This window comes from Nyctibius grandis, chromosome 4 (genome assembly GCF_013368605.1).
Source record: "Nyctibius grandis isolate bNycGra1 chromosome 4, bNycGra1.pri, whole genome shotgun sequence".
Classification (NCBI taxonomy): domain Eukaryota; kingdom Metazoa; phylum Chordata; class Aves; order Nyctibiiformes; family Nyctibiidae; genus Nyctibius; species Nyctibius grandis.
In genome coordinates this window covers 88,797,218-88,809,479 of record NC_090661.1, presented here as the reverse complement: position 1 = coordinate 88,809,479, position 12,262 = coordinate 88,797,218, and the positions used below count along the sequence as shown (strand labels likewise).

At 38.6% G+C, this 12,262-nt stretch overlaps 1 protein-coding gene across 1 annotated transcript in view; it reads left to right on the top strand.

Annotated features, from left to right (window-relative positions):
• Nucleotides 1–10,434, top strand: part of LOC137662446 (gamma-aminobutyric acid receptor subunit pi-like) — a 42,451-nt gene extending 32,017 nt beyond the window's left edge. The window contains exons 7-9 of the mRNA XM_068398873.1: nt 3,431–3,583; nt 4,431–4,624; nt 10,123–10,434. Coding sequence (XP_068254974.1) covers nt 3,431–3,583; nt 4,431–4,624; nt 10,123–10,434 — 659 coding nt within the window. The remainder of the gene's footprint in view (nt 1–3,430; nt 3,584–4,430; nt 4,625–10,122) is intronic.
• Nucleotides 10,435–12,262: the final 1,828 nt, after the last annotated feature.

Genomic DNA, 12,262 nt, shown 5'->3' with positions numbered 1-12,262 from the left:
CTAGTAAAGCCAGGACTAGGATTACATGAACCTGTTTCACTTTTGATCTGGCTGGTGGCACCGTAGCCTCAGATATGCAAGTCAAAGGCAATGGGATGCAGCATTACTCTCTCATATGCAACTCACATCATAGGAGTAGCAAATTTGTTTCTTTAAAAAGAGGATAACTTTACATGTAGAATGTAGATGAAGAAAGGACTGTAATATTTCCCTATCTTCATTTTGTCCCATTGCTCATTTCTTTAGCATGATAAGTATGCATTGCATACTTTTTCTTGACTACTTCTTCCTTCAGTTTATTACAGGAGGAGCTCATATGAGTTCTATATATAGGTTGCTTCAAAATTTCCATTATAAAAGCTCTTCTGAACTCTTTAGAGAAACGCTGATGCTATTATTATCATGTCCATGATGTGTCTTTTGGTTCTGGCAAGCAGAAAGTCTTACGGTTAGAGAGATGCATTTTCTTTGTTCCCCAAAAAGCCACTCAGCTATAAGCTGTTACATCTCTATTTCTCTTTGTTGTTCACATTGCTTCAGAAATTTCTGGCATCAGGAAAAATAATACAAAAGAACACAAGAACATTCAAAGGGCTTGTCTACACTTGGAAATTGCAGCAAAGTGGCAAAGTGTGACTTTCAAGTTTGATATTTTGAACTAACTTCCTGTGTACACACTTGACTTATACTAAGATAAATGGAGATACAGTTGTAGGGTGCTAACGAGGAGAGGGTATTGCTTTATGGCTATTATGTATCGGCTATTTCAGAGTTTTTCCTTCTTAAAGACAAGCTCTAAGGCTGAACCACAGGAACCCCCAAGTGCCTGTGGTACTCTGCAGGAAGCACAGTCCAGACTCTTCACTCCCCTTTGCTGGGTACGTGGCACTGCATCCTTCCCTTTGGTCAGCACAGAAACACAAAACACAAAACTTTTGTGGAGGATTCAGTTTCCTGCCGATGGTTTGCACCCTCTGCACTCTCACACAAGCTGTGGGTTGACACCCTTCCCTCACTCACGGTGGCTGTGCCATCATCCTTTATGTGCTAGCTGCAACCATGCCACAGTAATGACAGTTTGGGGTACAAGCAGTGCAGGGGAAAATCCTGTCTTTCTATTTAAAAATATCTGTTTTGAGTCCTAGTTAAATAGCAGCCTAGAAGATTGCAAGCAAAATTAATAAAATCCTTAGTGTTTTTTATTAAGGTTTTAAATGCTTTCTCTTGCACACTAGGAAGCCACAGATTTACAATTGCCTGTACAACCCTAATTCTCTTTCCCTAAATATGCTTTATGCTATAGTCTTTTATTGTACAGACTCAGTGTTTTTCCATAGGACTAGTGCTCGACGTAGCGCAAAGATGAGTGGTGCAGACAGAAGCAGAAGTAATGTTGCACAGTCAACTGTAAGGTTTGCACTTCTTAACTTCTGAGTACTTCACTTTGGTCTGCTTAGACTTAAAAACAATTTTGGTGGGCAAAATGACATTTACTGTAACAACTGTATTAGTAAAAATCACAGTATTGATAGAGGTACACTAATGTAATGCTCCTCTTTTCACATAAAAGTGATGATAACGATGTAAATAATCCTCGTATCTCCTGCCTCATAGAGACAGTTCAAATCTGGTGTCCATCTTTGTATCCTTTTTTCTGTCAGTCAGAAACCTGAAGAACTCAACATGTTGAACTTACAAAGAAGAACCCTAAGTACAGTGTAGTTGTACCTTCAGGAGGAGAAGGAGCTGACTACCAAAGGAATATTTAGTCTACTCGTGAAAAGGCAGAGTCAACATGGCAGAAAGCTGAAGCCAGATTAAGATTAGAAATTAGGCATTCATTTTTAACAGATAGAATGATTTTAATTGTTGTAACAGATTACTGGGAGAAATGGTGGATGCTGCATGTCTAGATATCTTTAGATTAAGTCTAGATGCCTGTGTGAAAAGTGGACTCTATTCCAATCAAAGTGATTGAATTCAAAACAAAGGATAATTGGGGAAATTTAATGATTTGTAATTAGGGTCAGGCTACATAATCAGTGATACTTTCTGATTTTAGGAGTTCTGTGAATCCTTATTGTTCTCTGGATGCAATTTATATAATACTTTTAAAAATGGAAATGTAACCATCCATTTTCTAGCCTGAGAGCAAGAAAACATTTCTTGGCATCCACTACTTTCACTTCAAGCTTTTAAAAGTACTCTTCTTTGACTCCATGTCTCACAGCGCACCTGAGGGATGCACAGATAGCCTGTCTATGCAGATATTGTTGTTGCTAAAGTGCATTCACTGTTCTGTAGTTCTGTCCTGACTCTCAGCACTCAGCATTGGAAACAAACATAGGTCCTGGAGGTCATAATTTGTTGGATTAAAATAAAGCCAAAGATATCTGACCACAGTATATTCAAGCATTACTCCCTCACTGATATTCTGGTTCAAGAGTTTTGTTAAAATAATGTTTTAAAAGCTTAAATACTTTAACACTTAATTTTGAACTTTGAATGTCAGAATAAAAAGTCTGTTCTGCATATTAAGTTAGTAAAAAGCAAGCTTTACGTTACTTTTGTCCATTGAACTAGTAACGATTTCAGATCCTGCACTTCTGTTGCCCAAACGTAGCCAAATTTTGCTCAGTTAGTGAGCTGGACATCAAATTAAGGCTCTGCTTACCAGTGTGCTGTTCCCTAATGAAACACAATTCTGTCTTTGACTGTGGGCTCAAACCTTCACCTTCTGGAAATCACTCATTTAGAAGCAAACCATTTGTGCCACACAGTGACACTGCTCAGAACAGCACAAACACTGTAATGCACTACTTTAAAAAAAAAAGAGATAGTGAAGATGCAAAGACACTGCTGTTTTTTATGTGTAATCTAAGAGGTAGGTTGGCAGTATCAGAAAAAGTACCTTTGATCCACATCTTGAGCAACAGTAAATGAAAAGAAAAGCAAAATAAACCAGATATCTGAGGCAGTTAAAGATAAGGACCCACGCTAACTTCATAAAATTGCAATTGTTATTATACTAGTTTATATGGTAGCTCATTGTGGTAATTCTTATGAATAGCCACAGCAAAATATGTATGTGATTTCAAATTTCCTTGCATTGTGTTATATAATGAAACATGCTTTCCACACATTGATGGATTTATTTTTTCCTTCACTAATCCTTGGTGAATTTCCAATTCAAGGCGTCTTTCACAAAACTCTGGATATGGTGACTGGGTGTTATGTATTTTAATTTTTTCCTTCAGTTCAATTTAGAGTCTTCATGATGGAATTTTTCAGCACTGTGTTTAATATTTTTCAAGCTTGTTTGTTAAGCTTTTACTGAATTATAATGCACAAAAGTAATACAGGTTGATAGTTTAAAGAACTTTTTATGAATTGTATCTTCACAATGTTTTTTTTCCTGCTCTTTCCACAGGACATTACCCAAAACTAGTGTTTCACTTTGAACTCAAGAGAAACATCTTGTATTTCATACTAGAGACATATGTGCCATCAATCCTACTGGTCGTGCTCTCCTGGGTATCGTTTTGGATAAGCCAGTCATCAGTTCCAGCTAGAATCTGCATAGGTGAGAGGCTGATAAAAAAAAGCAACAGTTGGATCATTAAGATGCTTTCTTTATTGTGTGTACGTGGCACCCATTTCCAAAAGTTGCAAACACCTTCCATGTTTTATGGAATTACTTTTCTGGTTTGCAGATTGCCCTTAAAACTTTACTACTCTTTAACTAAGAAAACGTCTTTGGGAACTACAGGAGACTTGGAGGCAGGGGAGGCTGCTGAAAGGAAAGGAAACTCAGTCATTTTGGAAATAATTTCAACATATTCAAACACGTGGCATGCACAGACAGAATTGTGAAGCTTTTGTGAGGTCTAATGATACATACTATTTAACACATGAATAATAAGAGAATTATAAGAGATTAAATATAATTAGTTTCAAATAAAGGATATTCTGAAAGGGACAGAATGCAAATCAGTTCTGATCAGACTGCAGGTGGGGTGGGAAAAACACTCCTACAAAATAGGGAAGAAAGAAAGATTTAACATCAAATGAGGCCAGTGAGCAACTGCACTGAGCAAAATGGTATCTGAATGTTTTAAAGGGAGCATTTGCATGGTATTGCAATAATAATGGCTTAATCATAAATATACATTCTATGACACCAAAATCTCTCTCATTTTTATTTTCAGTATTCTCAGCTTTACAAATGGTTTTCATGAGTGTTTTTAAGCATTTAACTTCAGAATCACAAGTTCATTTGAAAGTCTTCTTTCCAAAACATGACACATTAAATGCTGTGGCATACTAGGCATTTTCAGAGCCAGGAAAAGCTGTCTTATAGCAGGGCCCTTGCAGTAGAGGCCCTCATTGCTCTTCGTGTTCATCAGAACTTACATTTTTGCATTCCACAGGTGTTACCACAGTCCTTACTATGACAACACTGATGATGGGAGCCAGGACTTCACTCCCAAATGCTAATTGCTTTATTAAGGCAATTGATGTGTACCTCGGTATCTGCTTCAGTTTCATCTTTGGAGCACTGTTAGAGTATGCCGTGGCTCATTTCTGCACTCTGCATCGACTCGGTCCAAAGGAACTTCCAAAGGTATTTTAATTCTTTGATTATTGTCTTACACAACAGGCTTCAATTATACCTGCTAAAGAGAATGGATTATCTTAGCACTAACGGTAAACGTATTTAGGGAGGTTTCTATTTTAGAATAAGGACGGTGAAAACAGAATAACCTTGAGAAAAAGAAAAATTATTTGTATACCTGGAACTTTTTGGAAGACATCAAACAAACTGAAACACCCTTCCGTAATGATTCTTTTGGTATGGACTTTATGGCTATTTATCAAACAATGTTCTAGACACATCACAAAAATCATAGGCACTTGTCTCCCCAATGACGTATACTTACGGTTCAAAAATTAGACTGAGCTCAGTGACTTGGTCTTATTGCAATACAGCAAAAAAGAAAAAAGAAAAGATTGTATCACATTCCGTTTTTGAAACCTTCTGCACATGCATGGTACATGAGTCAGTTTACTAGCAGACAGCTTCACCTATTAGGTGTATGAGATCCTTATAGCCTTCCGCTATAACCACCTTCTCTTTCAACAGCTGCAACTGAAGTTCAGACTTGGATTCACTTTGTGTTCTGCATCATTATTATAGCAGCACTTTTTGCTGCTCTAATGAGCTTCTCACAACTCAGAAATACTGTGAAATATACTTAAAATAAGAAGGGATCAAACCAACATAGGCATTCTTGTGTTTGGTGGTTGTCATCTTGCTGAAATAATCAGGACAAGTTCATGAAGAAGTTTTGTCACATCTTCCATCTCCAGTGTTTAGCACTGCTTTCGTAAGCAGTGAAAAAAAAACCATGAGGAAGTTGGAAGCTGATTGTCTTGCAGCTTTTAATTATGGAACTGAATCTAATATGCATGATAGAAAAGAAAATTTTAAGCAGCTTATGAAATTTCTGGATGAATAGAAAAAAGTAAAACATGGAAAGTGAGAATGACAAAAAAAAAACAGGAAAAAGTTTGGTTGAGTGCTGTAGGGCTAAATGGACAGAAGAAGAAAGATTGTTAACTATTTAAGGCAAACTAGAACAGAGCATCAAAAATGCCTCAGCAAAATCCTTGGTAGGCTCAAGAAACAGGATATTGAGTTCAAGTGGAGAAGCTTAAAAACAATGAAGATCAGCCCAAATGTGTTTGTTTATGCCTAGGTAGTTCAACAATTCATATGGGATCTTGGCTGTTTGGGTGAGAGATGAGGTCCTGCAAATGCACAGGAACATGTTCAAAGCTGTCATTAAATCTAGGTGTGTGGAGAAGAACTGAAAAACGGACACAAACCTGAACCACCCAGTGGGTTTTAAAAGACAACATCTAATGGGGGAATGTCTGCAAATGGGCAAACACTCATTTTGAATGAGGATTTGAGTGGAAAGCCTGAAAGTAATTTTTCTTGGCAAGGTAGCATCAGTGACAATTCCCTCTGAGCATATCCATCTTGTGAAGTAAGTGGTTGTCATTTTGCTCATAGAGCAGAAAAAAAAAAGCTTATTGGAGGTTTGGGTAAGACACTAAAGTGTTTCAGTGCTTGGATGATTAAGCATCTTTGGATCTGTGAAGGGCACTGATGACTGCCCTTACCTTCACCTACCTGTGTCAGATTCTCTTTCATCTGGGGCACATGTACTAGTGCTTGCAGAGAGGGCAGATGTGGGAACTCATGGACTTGAAAGAAGTGCATGGAAGTAAGTGGAGGTACAGCCCTAAAATGAGGAAGGAAGAAAGACTTAAGGTACAGTTTTGTGTTGGACTTAATGACTGAAAGGAATGGTCTGTCACTTCAGGCATGTTTCCTGCCTTCTGCTGTGCATCAGGAGTGAGCAAGCCAGTCCAACTCACTTCTTGCCCACACAGACACAAGCATAGGGAAGGACAGGTGGTTGGTCCTAGAATAAGGACAATGCCTGTCATGTCCTTTTCCTACTATAGCCAAGGACAAGCACTGTTTACTGAGCAGGGTGCCATGGAGAGCACACCAGACTTGTTTTTCTCATTTCTTACTGTAAAAAAAAAAAACATTGCAAGGACAGAAGTAGCAGCTAAAATCTCATGTCACTGTCTAGCAGGTACTTAACAAATTTGTGTGTGAGTATCGTCACCATAAATGTGTTCTTCTCATTATCGTATTCTCTTGTGGACATAGGTTAATTAGAAATCTCACTTCCCAGTTTGTTATTCCCATATGCGAGCTGATACAAAATTTGCACTCAGAATTATGTAAATAAATGCAGGAGGAGCATTGAAAATGTAACCTTCTGCCTTGTATAGGAATTAGTTTTACTGGTTTGCTTTCCGGTTTGCTCTTTAAAGCAGTTGGGCACCGGCATATCATGTTTTTCTGAAGCCTTTGCGGTCTCCAATTCAGAATATAAACTGATGAAACAACTTATCATATCCACACTCTTGCAGTGTCTCACGTCCTGTGAACCAGGACCCACAGGGACAGCTTCAAAGCTAATGGCAAAACCATCTGCTGTAAGGAAGGTCAGACAAAATGCACCATTCACATCAACTGCATAACAGACTGCCTAAATGGAGAGGTTGCCTCTCCAAAATCCTGAGTTTCTCTCTTTTATACAAAGGTGTGAATTGTGCTCTTCTGTAAAACAGAGAAACCCTCCTTGCTCCTCATCTGTCTTTCACCTAAGCCTCTCCCTTTTGGACAGAAAGGAGAAAAGTTTGAAAACTGAAAATAAGGTTACAAGGGCAGTGTTCAGCCTACATGGCATTTCTGTGGAAGCATCATTCAGTCTTTCCGAACACCAGAGAAGCTCTGGGTGTGCAATGGTCTAGGCTGAAATATTTTTAATCTTGAGCGTCTTTATTATTCAATGGAAGTGACAACTTTCCTGAATTCTGTTGGCTGTTAGATGTCAGCAAATGATTCAGTTAGCATGAACAGCAGCCACAGTAGCACGCGCCGTATACGGTGCTTTTCAAGTGATGTACTTTTCCTGGATACTACCAATTTTGTATCCAAACAGAACTCCTAGTGCCAGCTGCCATTTTCTCATGGACAGCTGGAATCCAGAGAAAACTTAGTGTGACATTTAAAATTAGAGCCACAGTTGAACGCTTGCAACACAAGTTTTTTATATGGTGTAAACCAGCTTAATCTTTCATTACATTCAGTTCTCCATAGCAACTTGAAAAAGTCCCTTGATAGTCCCAGTTTATAAGACTAGTTTTTTATAAACTAACAGTTGTGCTAACCCTAACAAGGTTCTCCTCTTGCTTTCTCTTTTTGAAGCAATGTGATACAGCACTTTTGCTGTAAACTCATGTCTGTTCTGCAAGAGCCCTGCCGTGTAACACTGCAAACAGAACAAAGTACATGTGTACCGTGTACGGTATTTTCTGCTTAAGTAATAACTGCCTCTTGGGGAATAGAAAGTAGTTAAGAACAGCCTAATAAAGCATCACCCTCCTGTGAATTGTTCACATGCGATAGTGTAAAAAGAAAAACGTCATGTACGCAATGTCCTTTCATGCTCTGCAGTAAAACTAATTCTGTACAGCTTTTAGCCAGCCCTACCTGAGAGACAAATAGACTCTTACACTGAAAAATGCCCCAAATCCTGCCAGTTTTGAAGTATAGATGTTGTTTTGCTCTTTTTTCCCTTTCTAAAAAATGAGAGCAGTGAAAAAAACCTCAGGACTCTTCTGACAGGTTTCTTTATTTTATTAACTTTTGAAGCATCGAGTGCATTCATTCGGCTCTTGCTCCGGTGCCTTGTTTCAAGTGCCAGACGCTGCTGACAAAGGCTCCTCTGCTGTCCCCAGCGTTTCCCTCAGCTACATGAACTTTTTGAAGCAGAAGAGCTAGATATTTATAACAGAGTTAGGCCCCAGGTAAAACTCCAGGTTTGAGTTTTAGTACTACCCTGGGGATTGTTTAAGGTTCAGACTGGAATTTTATGGAATGACCCTTTTAATGCTTTATAGACAGGTTTTTATCCTGGCCTTTGGTTTCAAAATCCTCACTTAGCTGCAGGAGGCTAGGTGGAGGATGAGCAAGGTTTTGTAGTCAGTGTGTTTTTAGGATGACACGTTGTGTTGAGCTATGTTTATCTCTCTCAAATAAAATATACTGGATTTTTTGGGCAAATTGAAAATGAAAAGCAGTAATAATCCCTTTTTCTAGCTCCATCTGTTCTGCCTCACTGCTTCACAGCAGTCTGAGGACATTGTCTAGACTCTAATTTTCAAGGACTTTACTAATTTTAGATGAAGAAAGACTCAAGGACCGCGCCATCTACAAGTACCCTGGGCAGAAGAGCAATTCTGCACCAGCATGGAGATCACTCAGGTGGCTTAATGAGCTTCCTTTGGCTTTAATAGCTGGGATATTTCTAAATGAGCTTTATGTGTGGCTACACATAGGGCTGTACATCTAAACTTTTCTGAAGTTTGTCATTAAAATCATGTGTACATTTGCCTGAATTAAAATGACCCCTCTTCCAACTGTACAAATTTAAGTTTAGTTTAGATACAAAGTTGGAGCCAATCTTTGTAGTTTGGATCTGCTGATATCTCTGCAATATCCGAAACCAAACTAAATACCCCAGAACTTTCTTGAAAGTTTGTGTTTAGAGCTGAAGCTGCAGCTGGTGTCTAATCCAGTGTCCTCTGAGTCAGTAACAGAAAACCCACTCACTTCAAAGGGTGAAGATTTCATACATGAACTTCATGGCTCCAAGACATTTCTAATCAAGGAAACAAAACCCACTAGAAGGCTTATACAACATTCTCCAAAGAGCTGACTCGATCCACTGAAACACATAAAAATGTGCTTAACCTTACCATAACTTTGAACTTAAAGTATGGGTTTCAGGACTTGAAACAAAGTAGTATGAGCTATTTAGTATAGAATTAGTTGTGGGGCTTGTCCCCCTTTAACATCCTCTTTTTTTTTTTTTTTTGTGCTTTTTGTTGTGTGGGGTGGGGTTTTTTTTGGGTTTTTTTTGTTTGTTTGTTTGGTTTTTTTTTTTACATAGTTTGATTTTCATCACAAAGCACCGGGAATAGGGCAGCTGACTGCACAGAAGGAAAGTGTCTTGTATTCTGGGGTGCTTGATTTGGGGTGCAACCAACTTGACTAGCTGGTCCAGCAGCTCCCCCACCTTCTCTATCTCTCTGGGGCTCTGATTTACCTGCCTTTGAGACACTGACCTTTGCCAGTATTTTCCCTGAGCAGAAGACAGCTTATTGTGTATTTCATTGATTTGCCGCTGTCTTAAGTAAAGCTCAGTGGGCCGTATTTGAACAAATCCAGCTTTGCTTGACAGTCCTAGGAAAGCTTTTGCAGTAAGACGTTGTTTAAGTCAGTGCTTTTCCTGCAAATGGAGCCTTTGAAAGCTGAAGGGATCTGTGTGGCACGTGCAGGTGCTCGCCCTTGAAATCAAGAAGTGAGCTACAGGAGGAGTTGTAAGAAAAATCCTATTATTTGTTGCAGCTCTAAAGTAAATAGGCAATGAAACGCACTTAAGTACCTGCTGTTTTGTCTGCTGTCAGGATGAGGATGAAGAGGCTGAAGAAGAGAGGAATGGAGTCCTGGCAGCAGTCGCTAACAGTCGCAGTGCCCCTGACAGTACAAACAAGATCAATTCAAACAAGAGCAGCAAAACCAGCATCAAAGGAAAAAGGGAAAGAAGTAAACACAGTGGGTGTTGTTCACCAATGTCAGTAATGAAAAGACTTTTCTGTATCTTTGGTTGTTTTCATGTTAAAAACCCTTACCACATAGACAACTATGCCAGGTTTTCTTTCCCGTTATCATTCATCATAATTAATGTATTTTATTGGGTATATTATTTGTATTTCTAAATATTTTAATATGTAAAATTGGTTTAAAGTTTAGAAAGTGGATATGCGAGGGGAAGTTGCAGAAGAATGAAGAAGTTGCATTTGGATAAAGGGATATGAAAGGACATGCCATCTTTTCAAGCAATTCTACAAAGTTTCTTGTTAACTCACTTTTCCACTGTTAAATGACTCATCCAAAACTGGCTTTCCTGTTAGTATGCATGTCCCATATTAACCTATTTATCAAAGGCCAATAAGTCCTTTTTTAATATTTTAATGGTCAGCTTTGTAAAATGAGTTATATTACACTTGTTTCTGAATGGCATTGAATACATTTAAAAATTTTTAAAAAGTGTTGTTTTCCTGCTATGCTTTCAGTATTCAGTTCCTTCTAGCTTTGTCAATAATGTATAAATTTTCCAGATTATATAAGAAAATGTATAATTGCAGATGAAAGTGTTTTTCCTTCATAGCAAGAAATAGCTTTGAAGGCATGGGCTACCAGCACAAACCAAACAATATATTCATCTTTGTAAGGTCATAAATATGTATCGAGACTCTTCCCTGCATCTTTAGACAGAGCTCCCGTAGGCATCAATGGCTTTTCTGAGTAAGTGCAGGGCAGAATATAGAAATGGACTGGAGCCAAAAGGTTTAGATCCAGAGATGTTTTTCCCAAGTGAGGACATACTGAGGTGTTGGCCAATCCTTAATGGAATATGACCATTGACCCTGATGTTTGTACTCTGCTCAGTCACAACTGCCTGGATAACTATGATGCAGAGGAAAAATTTGGTATGCTTAATTTTCAGCTTAGCAAATTACTCCAGTCACTTGCCATTAAAAATTTCACGTAAAGATGAAAAAGCTGAATTCTTGAATTGAAAAGAAAACCCTGGATATGCAATAACTCTTGATGAAAAAAAGGAAAGTTTTACACAGATGAAATTATGACCCATGTGAGAGAATGGTTACACTTGATGAAAAACCATAACAGTCTTTCTGAGTGGTTACTTCACTGACAGATATTACAAAAGTTATTGATATGGCAAACTGTTTCTTATCCTGAAGTCTGGAAGTTTAGAAGCACTTATTATACCTCTTTCCTGACCATAATATATGTGTGGGTTGCATATATATGTATAAGTGTGTATATGTGCTTTTATAGACTGTGTACCTTGACATTTATGATGATCTGGCACACTGCACACATAGAAATGCATTAAAAAGCCCCCATAATACTGAGACTCTGATACACCTTTCCACCAGTGGGCTGCCTGTGAAGAACACCATTATGTGAGAAGAAGGGAAGTGCAAAATACCAGTGTGGGTTAGATTTGCCCTTTCTCACAACTAAATCCATAAAAATCATTGCACACTGGTGAACAAGTATTAGGTCAATAAGATCCCCTCAGTATTTTTATTTTCTAAATGAGATGAGTACTGAAAACTTGTTTCTCTACTGTTATCACTAATGCATTTTCCAAGGCTTATTGAGGCAATGAGACTTCAAGAGCAGTCTCGTGGCTTTTGGCACCTTGTGGCTCTTCTGACATTCACAGAATCACAGAATCACAGAATCACAGAATGTTAGGGATTGGAAGGGACCTCGAAAGATCATCTAGTCCAATCCCCCTGCCGGAGCAGGATTGCCTAGACCATATCACACAGGAATGCGTCCAGGCGGGTTTTGAATGTCTCCAGAGAAGGAGACTCCACAACCTCTCTGGGCAGCCTGTTCCAGTGTTTGGTCACCCTCACCGTAAAGTTTTTCCTCATATTTATGCGGAACCTCCTGTGTTCCAGCTTGCACCCATTGCCCCTTGTCCTGTCAAGGGATGTCACTGAG